This window comes from Aphelocoma coerulescens, chromosome 24, assembly GCF_041296385.1.
Source record: "Aphelocoma coerulescens isolate FSJ_1873_10779 chromosome 24, UR_Acoe_1.0, whole genome shotgun sequence".
NCBI classification, from domain to species: Eukaryota; Metazoa; Chordata; class Aves; order Passeriformes; family Corvidae; genus Aphelocoma; species Aphelocoma coerulescens.
The window spans coordinates 2230234-2249272 of NC_091037.1; the positions used below are offsets into that span (position 1 = coordinate 2230234).

Sequence of the window (19039 nt, forward strand, 5' to 3'; positions counted from 1 at the left end):
GGAGGCTGGGAGGAGGATTCCCAAACAAAATGAAGTGAGATTGGCATCTCTTGAGCATCGTAATTGCTCTGGGGGCAGAGCCAGGGCAGGAAAGTGCAGCAGAAACCGCCTTGGAGGTCACTGAACCCTGCTCCTCTGCTTACCTGTGAGTCCTGTGTCCCCTGTGCTGCAGGCAGGGAGGGATGCAACAGGAAAAGTGGGATATTCCAGTCCTGAGGAGCCTCTGGAACAGGCAGCAGCCCCTGGGAGAAGGCAGGAGTACATTTTGGGGGGTGAAGTGCAAGGGATGAGGGATGTGGGTTGACAACTCAGCAAGAAACCAGCCCTGGGAGCAAGGCAGACATCAAACACCCCACACAGGTCCCACAGGCAGGACAGGAGTTGCTGTAACTCTTCAGCTCACTTTTATTTAAGTTCTGTGATCAGTCTTTTCCATCTGCAAGAGCTCTGGTGTCAGTGCCACCAGCACTTGGAACAGAAACCGTGACATTTCACCCTGGTAACAGGAAGAACAGCTTCATCTTAGAGGTCTTTTCAACCTAAATGCCTCTCTAACCTACAATACCAGTTCCTCCCATGCACTGCCAGCCCACTGGATCCCACTCCAGCAGTTTCCAGTTGGACTCGTTCATCAATCTCCGCCCAACCTTGCTGGATGGCTCAGCCTCCAGAGCAGGGACCTTTTGAAGTCACTTGGTGCCGTGCCAGCAGAAGAACACCTCCCCTTGGCCCTGATTTCAGCACCTGCAGCTCCCCCTGGGCATGGGCAGCCTTATCCTGGAACAAAGTGAGGATCAAGCCGTGGCAGCAGGAGCAGGGAAGTTTGGAAGGAGCTGTTGGGCAAACGCTGTGGGACCGTAGGGAAAGGGAGCGAGGAATAAGAGCCCTGAATCAGAACCATTTCCAAGCACAGATTTGTAAAACCAAAACAGTGGACTCACTATTTCTTACTTCAGGGTTTTCCTGCAGGGTTTTCCCCCTTTTCCTAGGGTGCAAAGGAACTTGGTGGCATGTGACCAGTCCCTCTTGCCATTTTTTTGAGATCAACCCAGCTCTTCAGGAGAGGCAAAGTGAACCAAGCCATTCCTAGACTAAATACACGTGCTGGCACAAGTCAAGCTGCTGCTTTGAGCTGAGGCTTCTCCTGCCTTTTACCTTTTTAAGGAGGATTGAAATCCTTTTGCTTTGCTGCAAGCCCAGTAAAACCCTTTGTGGCAGACTTCTGTGGGCAGCTCAGATTCAAAGCTGCTCAAGGCAAGCAGAGTTTCTCTATAATGCTGCAGTTTGTATCCCTGCCTTCCCCTTCCTCGTCAAAGGATAGTTGTCCCAGACATGAGCAGCAGAGAAAACCACCTGCAACGTGTTCTCTGCCTCCTCTGGCAAGCAACCATTTTGTCTGGCTTCTTTCCTCTTGTATCTGAAGACCTGAACATATTCCACTTCTCATTTAAATTCCTGGATCTGTCTGAAACTGCATCAGGTGAAGGCTCCAAATCAGACCACAGCACAGGCAGCACTCTGCTATTCCAGGCATGCAGGTAGGGAAGTTTGGAACGGATTATTCCTTGCTTTTTCCTCATGGTCAGTGGTGCTGGGTTGATCCCAGGACGTCAGAGACCTGTGGGTTTTCCAGCACCTCCCCACCTTTCCAAAGAGAGGGAGCAAAGGCAGATTTGGCAGACTTCAGCGTGGGGTGAGTGTGGTGCCTGTGCCTTCAGTTCAGAGCACGCCCAGTTTCCAGCTCTGTGGTAACCAGAAAGTACCCAAGGTGGGTTGGGGAGAAAACCAGAGGGAAAAAAGCATTGTCTGAATAGAGACATGGAGCACTGGAGTCCTTTGGTGTGAGGGAACAACCGGCTGAATCCTGCGGAGACTGGCCGAGGAAATGTGAATCCAAATGGTTCCAGAAAGGGTTGCATCAGTCAGGACTGACAGGATGGGATTGAAAAGTCGTGTGGAGTGCTCTAAGGCCGTGTCCTGATGACACTCCCCTGATCCTTTGGGAATGAGAGTGCTCCATGCACCGGCACGTGGCAAAGCTGCTGCTGCCCATTTCAGCTTGGCCCAAAAATGCATCGAAAATGCCCCTTCATCCACTCCTCAGCCAGACAAGCACCCCCAGGCCGCTCAGCTGATGCACCCACCTGTCATTTCGTGGGAGGCCACCTCCCAGCAGGAGAACACCTCTCCAGGTGCAGCAATTCCCCCCACAAACCTTGTCCTTGTGACCAGCCACCATCCTGTCTCGAGCGCAAAGCGGCAGCGTGCACTGGGGAAGGGCTGGGAAGGGCTGGGGCTGTTTTTTGCCATTCAGGGGCCAGGGGATCCATGCATGAGGTGCCATCCCCCACAGGGCTGTGCTGCACGAGTAACCAGAGCAGAAACTCCTCTCCCTCGTCCAGATGTGTTTGTCAGCCTGCGGGGAACCCACGAGGTAGAGCGACACAGATGTGCTGCTGTGGGGAGGAGGAGGAGGGACAGGCAGGGTGAGGCTGGAGGCGACGGGGACACAGAAAGGGCAGAGAACAACCAGAGCTGCTGAGATCCAGATACACAGAAATAAACGGGTGCCTCAGTCTGGGTGGCAGGGCAGGAGCTGGGCTGGGACATCTGTGTGGTCACACCTCCCCTGGCAGGGGGCTGTCACCTGCTGGGAGTTTCATTTCTCACGTGCATGGGCAGCACTGACAGGTTTTGGTGCCTGGGCAGCGGGATAACGGCGTGGTGCCCACCTCTCCCTCCCACACACCCTTAGCTCGAGCATCCTCACGTTTTGCAGAGGGATTTTAATGTCTGCAGAATGCCAAACTCCCAGCCTGAGCCAAAGGAAAGGAAATGCCCTCTGGCCACAAAGCTTTATCCCCTTGTTCAGAACCATTCCAGCCGTCACCTCTTCCATGCCATGGGTGGAGCGGATGGAAGTTATCCCTGAAGCCAAGCTCTTAGGCAGGATGTTCATTCCTTGTCCTCCTCTTCCTCTTCTTTGCTTTTGTACACATTGAAGTGGACATCAATATTTATTTTTTGTTTTCCTCTAATACAAGTGAACACAAATGTGATGTGGAGATAAATTCCCTTCTCTAAAACACTTTGTGGTCACAGGAATGTACACGTTTGGATTTACACACCCACACACATTCCAATATCAAAAAAAGGTGTAGTCCCAAAACTAAGATGCTTTTATAAAAGTTAAAAGGCCAGATTCCTCTGTTGGCTTTTATCCTTCATTAAGAGCAAGGAGATTACCTGAAATCCTGATTTATTCTTCATATTCTGCCTGAGTTAATTTTAAAATTCCAATCAACAGATGCAAGGAAGAGAGGGGGAAAAAGCTCGTGGGGAGCCACGTTAGGCTTTGAAAGGAAAATTAGAGCGAATGTTTTCCTTTATAATTATTTTCTCCTTTGGGTTTCAGGTTATCAGACCTGTTATTTAAAGGATGCTTTCTCTCAAATCTGTTGACTCCAAAATATGTCCCCTTTAAAAGAGTCAATCCAAGAGATTGGGAGTGGGAGCAGGAAGGGAAAAGGACAAAACAAACCACCTAAACCAAGTCCTGATCTCTATTTTGGGGTTGGTTTTGAGCATCTTTCATTATAAGCATCTTATGATTTGGTTCAGCAATCTTGGCTGTTTAGCTCTTCACAACGGGGATCTGCTATCCCCACTTCCGAGGGGGAAAAGGAGCCAGGGGTTAAAAAAAAAAAAAAGAAAAGAAAGAAAAAGCCACAGGCTCAGATGTGAGCACTGGCTGTGCTGTAAAACCTCACACAAGCTGGAGCGAGGGCTGTGAAGAATCCACACCCGGCTACTCCGGTGCAAAGAGGGCAGGGATGGACACAGGGGAAAAACCTACGGACACTGGAGCGGGTTGGGCACATCCCATCCACCACGGGGCAGCTGTCACCCACAGACACATGCACACACAGAGCCAGGAGGAGAAAAGAACGATGCAGGTACTGGAGGAGACGTGGGAGAAGGCAGAGTGTTCCCTTGAGCATTAGCAAGCCAGGCAGACACTTTGAACTAATCATGGCGATTGCACCCGGATTTAAAATCAATCGATAAAATGAGCAATGGCAAAGGGAGGGTGGCTGGAGGGCCTTGGTTGTTGAGCAACAGGAGAGGTGAAATTCATGAGTTTCTTCCTTTTTTTTTTTTTTGCCGTGTTGACACTTTAAACATACTGTTCCTTAGGACAGATGTAAGGAGCCCGGGAGCCGGGAGGTGGGCAGCAGAAGGAGATGTCGGAATGGTGAGGATAAAGATCTTGTGGGAGGTCTGACAAGGGGGCATAGACATGAGGGATCTTCTCCAGATATCGATCTTCATGTGAGTAACAGCGGGTCAGGTAATCACTCGCATTCGATATCTCTGAGTGACACTTTCCAAAGTTCTGCAAGTAGAGACAAAAGTCAACGGGTGAAAACTCTGGGATCACCGGCCAGAAAACACACACAGCTCTTCAGTTCCTTGCTGAGACACACAGAGAGCAAGCAGGGTGGAATATTAAACAGATTACCGAGCTCGCTGCTTCAGGAAAATGGAAACCCAGGTGATAAATCCTCACACTGCAAAGTTTTGGTCTGACTCCCTGAAATATCCGGATCGGTGATGAATATCGATGGACGGGGCACGGTTTGTCCCTTGTCTGTAAATACTCTGCTCTCTGGACAAAACAAGCAGCCAGCCAAGGAAGGGCAGTTTATTTTCACGCTTTCTAACTCTTTCCACACCTGAGTTTTGGAAAAGCAGTGCTTGAAGGTGTCATTAATCTCAGCCAGCCCCGTGCTTTTCCATTTAAAGGGCACCTGTGTCCTACCGGGGACTTGGGATGCAAAATAAGGTTACTGTGTCTGATGTTTACGTGGGAGACAGGAGTGCTCGGCTTTACGTGTGTGAACAGCTCCCCGAGAAGCCTCGGGGCCGGTTTTGTGAGTCAAATCAACTGCAGAGAACATAAAACCACTTTCAAACCCGAGGCTGCTCTGTCGGTCCCGTGGTTTTGCCGGGGTGTGCGTGGGTGCTTTGCTCTCTGGGGTCGAGGGAGCATCTCTCCCACAGCCCAGGGCTGCGGCTCCCCAGAGGGTGGCAGCAGATGGGAAGGATTCCTCCCTGCTCCCAGACCCTTTCCTGCTTTGGAAACCCTGCAGGATGACCCGAGCAGGACGGGCATTTAGCGAGGCTGTTTTTAAAGCCAACCTGTGCTCAGGGGCGCTCAGCCGGAGATAATTTCTTCTCCAAGAGGGAGCAAACAGCGCTGGAAAACACTTGGATGCCTGTGGTTTGAGCGGGGGCTGTTTGAAGCCAGCAACTTGCCCTTGAGTCCTTCCTTGTTGCCTTTCAAAATCCCAGGAACAGTCATTTTAGTGGAAAGGACAAAGGTCTGGCCCTCAGGAGAAAAAGCTGGAAGGAACAGAACAACCCACTCGGGTCATCTGCTGCCAGCTCCTGGATGAATATTTCACCAGGATGCTTGGAAAAAAAAAAAAAAAACCTATAGAAAACAAGGTGTTGAGAATAATTTATTGATGGCTCAGGCCGCTGGGAGAGGAATGAAGGCAATTTTGGGAACAGCCTGGCTGAGCCCAGTGAGGGAAATTTTGCCTAAGCCCCAGGGAAACAGCAGCAGTGCTGAGGTCAACCTCATTTTCATTTCCCTTCCACTGGCAAAACTGTTTATCCTACAGATTGAGCTTTTAAAAGTCAGTAGTGGAGTTGCTGTGCTGGTCTCCTAAATTTGGGAGGGCCATTCCCACAGCTTTGTCCAGCCTTTTAATTGCCAAGTGAAAATGTGGACAAAGTGCAGCATTAGAGCTCTTTAACTGGAGGAACCCAAGGCAGGGGCCATGAAAAAGCCCCACTAACTCTACCTCAACCTTAAATAAATGTTTGCTGTTCTTCTGATGGCCCCAGCTGATAAAAAGAGATAAAAAAGGACTCACAGATAGGGAGAATGGGAGGTGCAAAGCCCTCTCCCTGTACAATCTACTCTCAAAAACTCTCACACTCAACAGAACCCTTCTCCACACCTGCGAGGGGGAAAAAAAACCTGTATTTAGCCTTGCTCTCCTCCTGCTTTATAGAGATCATTAATTTTCTGGGTTAAGCTAAGCTGAAAGGGAAGTTGTCTTAATTACAGAAATTTAGTGAGACAAAGCAGGCGAAGGGGGTTTCTTGTAATTTGTTACCAATTAAGTGGGAGGGGAGGTTTATGTGCTTTTTGAGCATGCCAGAGAAAAGCAGAGGATGCGATAGTGCTGTGTGCAGGTCTCATGGACAGAAAGGTCTCCTAGGAGAGAGACCCCTGGGTGTGATCAGGGGACAGCGAGAGGGGTTGTCAGATGCTCTTTATGGGCTGGCTGTGACAATATGCTGGGTCAGGAGAGTGTTTTTCTTCCTGCTTATCTCCCAGTTCATGTGGCCACGAGACAGGAGCCCGTGCAGCACTGCCAAAGGCACCGAGTGCAGTTCTGTCAGCCCTTCTGTTTGCACAGGTGAGGGCAAACAAATCCTTCTTTTCTTGCTGGCCCCTGTTTTGTGCTCACTCCTCACAGGTGGGGGCAGCTGGAGAATGTCAGGGCCAAAGGAAGGGAATTCCCTGCTTCCTTTTACCTTTCCTCAGCACCTGAACCAGGAGCTGCTCTGCTCCTGCTTTGTTCCCTGAACTCATTTCTAAGTGGCAAAAGGGAGGAGGACAAAACCAGCCTGGTGTTTTTTAACATATTTAGCCGCCGGTGCCCTTTGACTTCCTTCCCCAGTCCCACTGTGACTTTTCCCCAATCTAATTTATCTTTAACGAAGTTTGAAATTAAATTAGGGATAATGAACTAATTAAATTGAACTGGCACACGATTCTACCACCTTCCCCCACCTGACTTCTCCCAATTGCTTTCGTCTCCAGCATGACTCCATGCAATTCTTCATTATCTGGGTTACACCCTCCCCTCTCAGTTTTATTTCCAAGAGCTTGATTAAAGGGGATGTCAGCAATCTATCCATTTCAGACAGCCTGGCAGATTACCTTTAAACAGGCTTTATTTGATTGAATTAGGGAGCTTTTGTTTCTGCCATGACTCACTCTCAACCCTTCCCCATCCCTCCACACCCAATTCCATCTTTTCTCCTGTTTTCAGAACAACTCTTTGGGTAACAGGAGGTGTGCAGCAGCTGACCATGTCCTGTACTTTTAATCATCTTGGAATAATGAGTTCTTACTGGTCTGAAAGTGAAAAACTCCTTCTCAGCGACCCGAGCATTTCTCTGCTGTGTTTTTTGGGAAATCTGAAGATTTTACAGGTGAGAGTTGGATGGGTAATGGTTTTTTCTCTGCTTGGCCAAGCTCAAGGCAAGCACATTTTTGCACTCATGGGATGTGCTCACCTGTGTTTTCCTGGCTGGGAAAAGGCCCTGCTGCTCAAAACCCCTGAAATTTTGGGCTGCTACTACCCTGACCCTCCTCATCTGTTGGTTTTGAATTTTGGGATGCAGCACGGGCTGATGGCCAGGAAGAAGCAGCTCTGTTGAGTGACAGCCACACAAAGCTGCTGTCCCACTGTGGAGCAGCCAGTGCAGGGGCTGTAGGTGTTGGGGGACAGAAAACACACTGGGAACCAAAAAAAGCAGCATTTCCTCATGGTGTTGGGAGCCTCACATCCTCTCCTTCCCTGGGTCTGAACTCCCTACTCGGGGCATTCAAGCTGGTTTTCCACTTCCAAGTATGGCCATGACTTTAGGTATCCCTGGGCATGTTCCTGCTCTGTTTGATGCTTTATCTGTGAGGGAGTTCTTGGATAATCCCCATCCTGGGTGAAGAACAAACACTGATGTGTCAGGGATGAGCAGGAACCAATGGTCCTGAGCTTGGGCTTCTGTGAGGACAAAACTGAGGGCAGGTGGGACAGAGGGACTCGTCCCTGGGTTCAGGAAATAGGAAGATGGAGCTGAAATTCCCAAAATACAGAGCAAGAACCTATGAAGAAGGGTGCATTCAGACACATGCAAGTACTAATTATGCAGAAAACTTGCTCAGAACGTTGCATTCCTTCTCACAGCATGCTTCTCTCTTCCCCTGCTGCCTCTGGTACGTACCTGGTCCGTGTTCCTACAGCACCTCACACCATCAGTCCCCCCAAACATTTCCCTCCTCCCTGTTTCTCTCCCAAATCCTCCTCTCCACCCTTTTGGAGTCAAGGCAGGGCTGATATCCTCATTTAAAAATGGGAAACTAATAAGGAGCCACCTCTGCTTTACTTCTGCAATTTGGAAATGGGAATCTGAACCCTGGTCACTGATTTGTTGTGCTCCTGATCCAAGTCTGATGGTTTCCAGCTATTCTTGCTGCAACAGGGACAAGAAATTCCCAAGCAAAACTGAGAGCCAGAGTGTGGGGAGGTGAAGGGGGAGGAAATAATTTAAAAAGCATCAAAAAAATTGAAATTGCCCTGATCTGTGGTGTGTCTTAGCAGGGAGATTACACCTTCAAAGCGCCATATGACTGGCTTTATTTTTACTTCAGAGAGACTGGGAGGATTTCCAAATTTGGATTTGGAGGATTACTGTCCTTTTGCTGACAATAAAATTCCCCTCCCTGGGGAGGACGAGGCGAGACCTCCCAAGATGGATTAGGGAGCTCTTGCCTTGTTTGGAGCAGGGGGAGCAGCCCAGGAATCTGTTGGGAACGGGAGGTGAGGACACGAGGGAGAGTGGCTGGTTCAACCACCCCTTCCTCAGGGCTGGAATTCTCATCTGAGACAGGATGCGGGAGGCTGGAAGTGCCTGGGAGCTGCCCAGCCCCTCTGTCCAGTGACAAACAGCCCCCCACACGCAAATGGAGAGAAGGAAAAACCAAACCAGTCCAAAACTTACTGTCCACTCTCGCTCGTTACGTCTACGAAGACCTTGATCCTCATTCTGGGAGCAGGAGTGGGTGAGACACCGCAAGAGAGAGAGGTTACGGATCTGCTCCGGCCGGGGCTGCTGCAGACACTCACCTAGGAGGGCTTCAGCTACGGCAGGGGAACTACAGGGCTGCTTCCAGCACGGGAAAACCAGGGAAACAGGGATAGAGGCAAACCGGAGCAGCCCCCTGCACACGTGGCACCCGGGGGTGTGTGTGCTGCACCCTCACCCACAGAGTTCCTCATCTCAGGGACACCCTGAGCAACAGGATTGTCCAGGGGGCTTTGTAGAAATGCCGTTTTCCTCCTGCTTATCCTCGTTTCCTTCCTTCCCTTTGTCTTCTCCAAGCTGTCCCTTTTCAGCCCCAAGCTGCCGCTTCTCTTGAGCCTCCTTTGGTCTACCTGGGGTGACCAGGAGGGATTCAGGGACCTGCAAAGCACCTCTACATTTGCTGTCTGCCTTTTCTCTTTACCTTTCCCTTTACAGCCCCTTCCTGCTGCTGGAAAGGCAGCAAAATAAAGGGGAAGGAACAAGGCAGAACCTGCAGTCACCACAGCTTCGGGAATACACGGGAGTGACGGAGAGCTGGAGCCAAGGAGAGGGGTACCAGTGGCATTTCCTTGGCCAAAAACTCTTCTCATCATCCAGGAAAGGTGGGAAAGGAGAGATGTCTCCTTTTCAGGGACCTGGTGGCTTTAACAACTGAGAAAAAGCTGTGATTATGGGGCAAGAGAATGTAGGAAGAGCTGAAATCACCCCTTTCTACTAAAAAAACCAGCATTCAAAGGGTCACGGGAGATGGTCCAGAAAAACCAACTGAGCCCTAATCACTCCCTGCCACAGGACCTGAGCTTGAAAAAGTTTGGTCACACTTGATCAGGAGAACAGGGCTCGGTCTGGGTCTAGTTTTGAGAAGGAGAACACCAAGGGAAACAATCTCTCTCCCAAGCACCCAAACTTGCCACCTGCACCAAGGTGACGCCACGCCAGCCCTGTTACTGTCGCATGCAGTCGCTCTCTGCCTGCCTCTTATCCACGGAGTCTCTCAGCTGCAGGAACCTTTAGGTGTTCCCATATTCTCTCACATCCTCTCCCACCTTGTTCTTTCACACATGCACATATGCTCCGTCTTCTCTACAGTTACTTCCACATGCACACAAGCTCTTCTTGTTTTAATTCCCCTTTCCACCAGCCCCCTTTTCCTTTCCCTCCCCTCCTTGTCCTGGCCTGGAAAAGCCCTCTTAGCATCTCTGACTCCTGATTCCTCACAGGTGCTGCAGAAATGCCCCGAACCAGAGCAGGAACTTCCAACCCACCTGGAGCAGGGGGCAAACCCCTGCTCTGACACGAAGCCATGAACCCTCTGCCCCTCTCACACATGCCTGGCTGCAGGAAGCGAAGGGAAACACAGAGAAAAGAGCATGCAGAGAGGCAAGGCAAGGCAAAGGCATTCCTGGCAGCACCCCCAAACACCAGGGCAGCGGAGAGAGAGACAGAGCAGGCAGGGAGGGACAGACGGGACGCAGAGGGAGCGCTCCACAGGGAGGGAGGAATCCAGGGAGAGGGCAGCGGTGACTTTGAGGGGTGCAGTGAGGAAGGCAGAGTGCCATGTGTACCTTGAGGCCAGAACTGAGGGGAAAGGGCCTAGAGTGACATGCGCTAGCGTAAGTTGGGCTGGATGGTTGCATACTCGACTAGGTCTCCGCCAGCATGGATGGAGGTCCGAGGGCTGGGTGACGCGGCCAGAGCGGACGTGTCCAGCTCTGCATACTGGACATCACAGTCCTTGTTGCCAGGGTTCTGGAGAGAAGAGAGCAGCAAGGCGGTGGGGGGACACGAGGGAGGAGTCGGGGGGAGGTGGGGAGTGAGGACAGAGGATCCGTGCAGATGGTGAGGGGTGAGACAGGACACGGGGGGTGAAGGGGAAGAAAGAAGAAAAGGGTGAGGAGGGAGGGGAGGAGGAAGAAAAAACAGTTAAAAAGAGGGAGGTAGGGAGGTAATGAATAATCAGTCAGGTAAAATCCCAAATCAAAGCAAAAGTCCCGAAGGCACTGCTCCCCCAAATGCAGAGCTGAGTGACCCAGCCCCGGCTGGCAGCACTCCCAGCCACTGCCCCTTCCCTGGGGCTGCTCCCAGCAGCATCTCGCTGCTCTCGTCTTCCACTGAACCCCTCTGGAATCAGCATTCTCCTTAGCTGGGGCTGGATCACTGAATTCAGACCTTATCACGCACCTGAGCTCTCTGTTTTGACCCAAGAATTTGGGATTCATTGCAAACTCAGGTTTGGGGACATGAGTGAAAATCACTGGTTTGAGTTTTGGCGTTTGGGAAGGAGATACCAGGAGGGAATGGCTTTAAAGCCAGAACTCCAAAGGCAGGGCCACAGGGCAATGGCACTGCTTGGCCACCACGGCTGTTTTGCCCCGATGTGGGGACTGTGGAGTTCTGAAGTGCTTCGTTTAACACGAGGCTTGGCTGCACAGCTTGGCACTGCAGATTAACTCTGCAGCACGGTTTTGTCATTGTAACACGGCCTAAGAGATGCTGAAAGCATCCTCCTTTGGCATGGAAATATTTCTGGGTGTTCCTTCCCTAAGCAGGCTTATCAGCAAGAACTGCATGAATGGAGTATTATCCAATTTGTCTGATCATTCCTACCCGGGCATCCTTCATGCAAATACTAACGGGAGAAGCCTGGAAGGCAGGATGGCCCAGAGAGCTCGTGGCAAATACGGATCACCAGGAGGAGCCTCGGTGCCGCACACCCACGGTGTGAGGGGGATCCTGGCTTCTTGCCCCGTGGAATTTCTTTAATCCTCACTTTTAGGGCTAGTTTCGGTGCCAGCATTGGCCAGGCATCTGCTGAGCCTCTCTGAGAGGAGAGAGTTGTCTCTTCCAAACAAAACAGCTTTCCAGGCTCTCTCTCCCCTTTCCAAAATGGCTGCACCGCATGGCAATGATGCAAAAGGCGTTTAATTTGAAAGTGTTTTTCTCCTCTTTGTTTGGAAGTGTCCTCAGCCACCCACCAGCTGTGGCTGAGCCGTTTTCAGAAGTTTATAGCCCTGTGATGAGCTGGTTGAGTGCCTGCTGCTGGAAGGGGTTGTTCAGTCAGTGATTATCCCTGCCTGCTGCGCTGGCCTGTGCCAGGGCTCGGCTCTCTGATCCTGCCCCTCAGCCACGGGGATGAGGGGAATGATGGGGAACGGGGCTGCAGCAGCATTCCCAGTGCTCAGCAAAGCTGGAGGCTGGAGGAGCAGAGGGCTGGAGGTCACCTCTGCCCTGCCCTTGGTGGCCAGATGGCGGTGGCGCGTTGTTGGCATGAAAGCTGCGCGTCCTATGGAGCCTCTGCCTCGTGTCTGGACCCAGAGCTTGGCCATTTAGGAATATCAGCAATGCCAGGTCCAGTCTCAGACCTAAACCTAGGCCCTGCAGAGCTCTTTCCCCCTGAATTTTGTGTCTCAGTACCTCCCCTGCTCCTGGAGAAAGGCAGACTAAGTCTCACCTCCTCACTCCTATCCTGTCTACTTTGCCTCACTCCTCTCCCGCTTTCTCCCCACAGGAGGTGTTTTCTCCATGGATTTCTCTCCCTTTCTCCCACTCTTGGGCTCCCTCCTGCTCCTTGCTGCCTGTTGAGAGCAGAATTTATTACAATATCAATAATGTGCCTTGTATACAAGGCCTGGCACTGCCTCACGCAAGCGCTCAGTGTAAATCAGCGCCATCGGCACCCCGGTAATTGCCCTGCAAACCCAGAGGAATTATTTTGCTGTCTGCAGCAATGAAACTTCCCCTTCTACCTGTGCAAATGGGCCCTGCTGACACGGACACTCATCACAGCTCTGCTCCTCCACTCACTCCTGCCTCCACCTCTCTCTGGCTCCTGCTGCCTCTCACACGCGCTCCGAGCATCCACCTGTCACGAAAGCACAGGCAGAGCACACCTGCCTGCACCCACACGCCTCAAACACACTCTCCATCCCCTTCCTGCTCTGATACCCTCGCTGTTACCCCAAAATTGCTCTGAGAAATCACTGCAGGCAGCCCCCCCACCCCTACACGCACTCCTGCAGCCTCAGTGTCCACGCCGCTGTCCTCGGGCGTTTCGGGGCTGTCAGCTCTGTGCTGGCTTTCCCACAGCCTGCAACACCTGAAAATACATATTCATTCCCAGTTCTGCTCCCTCCTGCAGGTATCCTGACCCTGCTGACGTGCCCCAGCCTCTCCCTTTGTCCTGGTCCCCTGCCAGCACACGTCCACACACACGTCCCTGCACACCCTCTCTGGAGGTTCCTCCTCCACCTACCTCTTTTGTTTTCTCCTGGCACCTCTCCCATTCCCCCCTCCCTCGCTCTTTTCCATCTCTAATCACTCCCTGACTCCCGTTCTAGCGCTGTGAAATCGCCAACCCCAGGCAGTGGCTTTCATGCCGCCTCGTGATAAATCTGGTTTATCCCAAATTACGAGGTTTTGCACAATTCATTTAAAGCTGAGTGCACCCGCCCCGTTTTCCTGCAGAATCCGCTCCCTTCCACTCTCATCTTCTTCACTCCCCTCCCAAGCCAAATCTCTGGATGAAGTACAGGCAGAACAAGAATATCCTGCCTTTCTGCTGTACCTTTCTCTCTCAAGGATCCCAGAACCACGGATACCCCAGAGCAGCCTCCTGCATCTGCATTTTGGGCACAGTGGGAGCAGGGCTGTGCCAAAGTGAGCCTGGCAGAGACCAGGGATGTGCTTCCCTCCTCATCCTCCAGCTGACCCAGCCCTCGGGTGAAGGATTGGGCAGCTCTTGCTCCATCCCGTGGTGCTGGTTTGGTAACCACCACCATCCCTCCTGCTGTTCCCTGGAGGTTCCCACTCCTCAGACTCCCATGGTGACACGAGAAGGAGGCTTCTGCAGTGAAAAAAGGGTGAAAAAAGTGATGCAGGTCACTTTTTTCCTTGCAGGGAGGAAAGCAAAGCTTGTTCCTTTGCAAAGCGTGGCCAGACAACACCACCCACCCCTGGCCTGGCTGTGGCAGCGCGTCCTGCCTGTGTGATCTGGGAAGAATCCAGCCAAATCAGCACTCCTTGGCAGCCAAGGACACCCTTCTCTCCCTTGCCAGTCCCAAACTGGAACAGCCAGCTGCCTGCCCAAAGGATGCAGCGGTTTAGCAAGGAATGGGAGCAAGCTTCATCCTGCTGCTGGGGCAGAGAGCCAGAGCACGGCGCAGGTACGTGATGGGCGAGCCTGACACGCTCCCAGCCAAGCTGACCAGGGACAGGGCTCATCCACAGCTGTGCCAGGCCTGTGCCAAGAGCTGTGGCAGCAGCTGGAGTGCCCCAGACACCACATCCTCACTGCAGAGCCAGTTCTTCGTGGGCCAAATGAAACGAGAGCTCCACAGTCCGTCACCTCCTGGCTGAATCCACGGGTGAGGAGCAGCCGGTGCCAGGCGTGGGACATGGAAATGCATCTTCTCCGGCCAGGACTGGGAGCAGCAAACTCTGTTCCCATGGTTACGGAGCAGCAACCCATCAGGCCCCATCTCACATCACTAACTCTGCCACTTAATTAACTGACTGCTCGTTATTTCCCAAAATGAGCTCCTCCATCCCCCTGCTTGCCTGAAATTCAGCTTTCAGATGCTTTCCAAGCAGTTGTCTTGCTCCAACATCCTGCGTTTCATTTAAAACTCAGCAAGGATTAGAAAGAGCTGGGGACCAGCCCCAGGACTGAGGGAGGGCTCCAAGGGGGAGTTTTCCCTTAGGGATGAAGTAAATAGGATCACATCCACCCGGCTCAGCACTGAGCTGTGGCTTTTGATTTCCAATGCCCTCGGCACCTGCCTCGCTGCAGACTCGTGCCAGCTAAAGGGCACTGGGCCCTGTCCTTCCATTATCTGCACAGGAACACACCTGGCAGGGTCACACCGGGGTGAACTGGGTTGTAATTAGTGGTGTTCATAAAAAATTACTCCGGTCTGGGCTGATGTTTGTACACCTTTCTCCAGCCAGGGAGTTGACGCTGCTGAAGCACCAGGCTGGGCGTGCAGTGCTCTGAACTCCTTGTGAGGAGGAGTTTGGGAGAGACCGGAAGGATTTTCACTGGGGTATCTTGTCTCCTATGGATAAAAAGACAGAGCATCCCCATGCCACAGGGTGAGGGAGGGAAAGGATATTGTCCAAGGCCTGGGATGAGGATGGTTTTCTGGTTTCTCATCAAAAAACCACGCAGATCTTACCTGTTTTCTGTTCCCTGTGCCTTTGCATCTCACATTTCCTCACTCCTTGCAAACCAGCCTTTCCCATGTGACTGCCAGCATCTCCTCCTGACCCTTAATCTCTCCCTGCTGCTGCTGCCTCACATTAACATCTCCCCATCTGAGGCTGAACAAATCCACACACCAGAAAAAACAAAAAAAAAAAAAGGGTTTAAAGAACTTGTTGTTGTCAAGTGAGAGTCAAACGCTGGCACACTCTGCCCTGCAGATAATTGCTTTGTGAAGCTCTCACTGCTGCTTCCCGCAGCTGCAAACTCTAACAGGGGCTCCTTGCAGGAGGTGAGGAGTGGCCAGGGTGGGGTAGGCGGCTCTCAGGTAGAGAATTTGGGGTGGGCAGGGCGTTTTACTGAGGGATGAGCCGTAAAGGCACAGCTCTGGGACCTATGGACAGCTGAGATCAGAGTGTGGAGGCTGCTTTCCTCCAGGACAGGGCAATCCTGGGCTGTGGATGGTGGGGATCTTTCTCTTTTAGGGTGAGAGGTCCTGTGAACCAGGTGGGGCTGGGGTGAGGTGCCAGCAGCACCACTGCCACCCTCGGTCCTTACCACTTTGTCACTGTAGGGAGAGGGCTCAGGGGCTGCCATGTCATAGTAGGGAGTCTGCAGAGGGAACTTCTGGATCTCCTCCTCGTGTTTCATGTTGTCCAAGTGAACAACCTGGAGTGGAGGGGAGAGAAGAGGGATGAGAAGAGCCAGGGTTATCCTCTGGCACAGCTTGGGGCAGCCTCGGCTGCAGGTGCCAGCACAGCCGAACGCCAACCCCTTGAGAATTCAATATCCACAAGAGGGGCGCAGCAGAATCCAAGTTACAGCTTTCAATTAGTGCCAGACTCTGGGAATTCTGGGGGGACAAGTCACAGAGTCACTGAACCATAGAACAGTTTGGGTTGGAAGGGACCTTAAAGATAATTTAGTCCCAACCTCCCACTAGACCAAGTTGCTCAGAGCCCCATCCAACCTGGCCTTGAAAAATCCATACTTTCTGCCCCTCAAACTCAGCCAGGGACTTCTTTGCTCTTGCAACCTCCATTTCCCAAAATCCAGGCACTGTGGACGCTGCTTGGAATCAGTTTTCCATGCCAGAGGCAGGAATTTGTGGGTTTTTACCTGGATGTCTTCTGGAGTCAGGTGGCTTTTCATGTCCTGTTTCCTCTTTGGTGGAGGGGCAGGTTTGTGGGACGGAGGCAGGTCAATCCTGCAGGGAAAGAAGAGGCTGCTGAGCAGAAGGCAGGAGAAAAGGTTCTGCTGCTTTGTTGTGCCCAAGGGTCTGATGGTGTTTGTCACCAAAGTGCCAAGACAATCACAGAGATTATCCTCAGGCAGCCCCCGTGCCCTTTGTCTCACCCCAGTTAGAACTGGTAATGGAAATAAACTCCCTCCTAGCATTCTGTGCCTATTCCAGGCAAATCCCCATGCCAGGCTGCAGATCCCGAGGGTGCAGCTGGGATACCTGCGTGGGAATGGCTCCACATCATCCCATGGCACGTGGTTTGTGCTGTGGCTGGGAGGTGCCAGAAAGTGGTAACGAGGCCATGCCAGCCCCAGTCTGGCAGTTTATCTGGGATGGTAGCCCTGCCATGGGCTTCCCAGTCGGAATCTGAATCCTCCTCATGGGCATGCTCTGCCAGGCAGGGACATTCGTCCCTGACCCTCGCCAAGGATCGGCTTTTACCCCAGAGCATAGGGATTGGCAGCCACGATAATCCCAGCCTAGAGACTGTCTCGGCACATTCTGTTCACATGCACAGATGCGTCTAATCCTTTTACAAAACTTATTAAAACTCTGATCCACTAATTAGCTGGCTGCCCCCCTCCCTCCTCTCCGTGCAGACTCTGACAGGGATGGGCGCCTTCCCTTGGATTCCAGCGTGGGACCGGAATGTGCTGGTGGCAGGGAGGGCAGAACAGGTCCCCGGGGCTCTGTAGAACATTGACTTCATGGCTCTACAGAAAAGAAATGCTATTACCTTCGGGATCAGCCTCCACAATAGAGGCAGCACCTCTGCAGAGCAGGGCACGGCTGTGTTTCTATTCTCAGCTGAAGTGGCTCTTCCCCAAGCCTGGTGGAGGGCCATTGTGGGAAGTGGATTGTCAGAATGCATCTCCATCACAGGCCCGCTGCTGTTGATGCAATTTCACCTTGTGGTACTATTTTTTTTTGTTTGTTTGTGTGCCTTTCTGCATCTCCTGCCGCTCCCCCGCTCCTCTCCCCGGCCTCTCCCGCTATCCTCCAGTGCCCTCTCTCAAATGGGATTAAATGGAGCACAAAATGTGCCCAAGGTGTAACAACAATGAGGTGGGGGGCAGGGAACATAAAAGCAACCTCTGGGCGCTGGGCTTTCCGTGCCTCCCCTGTGAGGTGGGAAGGGAGGGAGGGGGTGAGGAGCTGGTGACAAGACAGAGCTGTTCAGCAGAGCCCAGGGTGAATGCTCCTGAAGAGGTTCCTGCTGCATAAAGTGACATCCACGCCGCTCAGTTCCCTGCTGGGATCTCTGCTGCCCTGTGCTGGGCAGAGCAAAGCAAGTCCTGCCCAAGAGGAGCCCCTGTGGTGGCCTCTGTCCCTGCCATGGCCTGAGTTTGTGTCACCCATAGGTCCAAATCTGCAATGCTGGTGGATGTGAACCCATTCCAGACTCTTTGGGGTGCATTCAGAGGAGCTCAGGGTCTATCAGAGACCCCTCTCTGATGGCAGGATGTGATTCAGTCTCACTCAGGAGCCTGAAGGCATTGAGAAAGGAGGAACAGGATTCCCTTTATCCATGGAAGGGACAGTGGCACTGAGCCTCTGCCCCAAGGACGTGCCACAGCAAACCCAGCACCTGGGGGGGGCATCCCTGTGGTGGAGAGAGCAGGATGGGAAGCACCAGGAGGCCCCAAGGAAGGGAAGCGGATCAGAGGAACGAGACAGAAACAGCAGGAAAACGTTTTGCTGCCAGGTATTCCCGTTGTGCAGGTAGAGGAAGGGCCAGAGGTGCTGTCCCCCAGCCCCACAGCACCTGCACCCTCGGTGGGCAGGGATTCTGCTACTCACAGGTCGTTGTCAGTCCCGGAGCGGTTCTTCTGCTGCCGCCTGTAGACGATGATGACGGTGACGGCCACGCCGATGATGAAGACGGCGGCGATGACGCCTCCCACGATCCCAATGATGCCTCCGGGGGCACTCTGAGGTAGTGGCTTGTCTGCAACACACGGGGAAGCACAGGGGAGAGGGTTAGAGCACCGGGAAATCCAGCTGGTACCACCAGGGATTCCAGGAGCAGAGGTGAGGATGAATTCCGAAGCTTTCCCGAGTGTCCCTGTCTGGCAGCTCCATGGAGGGAGCCAGATCCTGTTGAAACACAGAGCTCAGAGCTCAAGAGGAACAGAAATTGTGGCTACAATTGTGTCTCCAAGAGTTAAACACTTCCTCACTCCGCTCTGCAATTTCATCTTCAGGTGTTTATTCCTGGATCCGCTTTTCTGCCTTTGTTCAGGCCTCAAAGGAAGAAGGGTTTAGGGAATAAAGGTGCTTCCAAGCATTCATGTGGACCTGCTGCTTGATACTGTTGAAGTATTTTGAAAGCCTTCTGCTGGGCTTTGTCACAGCGTCCTCACTGAATTCCTGGTGCTGCTGGAATGTTCTTAAAATGAGCTAAGGAGCAATGCTCAATTCATTGAGGTGGAGCAAAGGTTTGCACACCCCAAATCATTCCAAAAATGATGTCCTGAGTGCAGGATTTAGGGGCAGGGGGGAGATAGACCCAATCTTGCATTTCATGCCCTGCTCTGTGACCTGGGCCAGTTCCTTGGTGACAAACACCGGCCTCATCCAAAGGAAAGCCATCCCGTGGGCCCGATGGGAAAGCGCTTTGAAACCTGCGATAAAAGGATTTAATT

At 52.4% G+C, this 19039-nt stretch overlaps 1 protein-coding gene across 1 annotated transcript; it reads right to left on the reverse strand.

Annotated features, from left to right (window-relative positions):
• Window positions 1–2252: 2252 nt before the first annotated feature.
• Window positions 2253–18986, reverse strand: LOC138098207 (uncharacterized). The gene is made up of 5 exons (XM_068994562.1): window positions 18914–18986; window positions 18195–18342; window positions 16271–16358; window positions 15710–15820; window positions 2253–4396 (listed from the first exon to the last, which is right to left on the reverse strand). The coding sequence occupies exons 1-5, from the start codon at window positions 18984–18986 to the stop codon at window positions 4178–4180; spliced, it is 639 nt and encodes a 212-aa protein (XP_068850663.1). The 3' UTR covers window positions 2253–4177.
• Window positions 18987–19039: the final 53 nt, after the last annotated feature.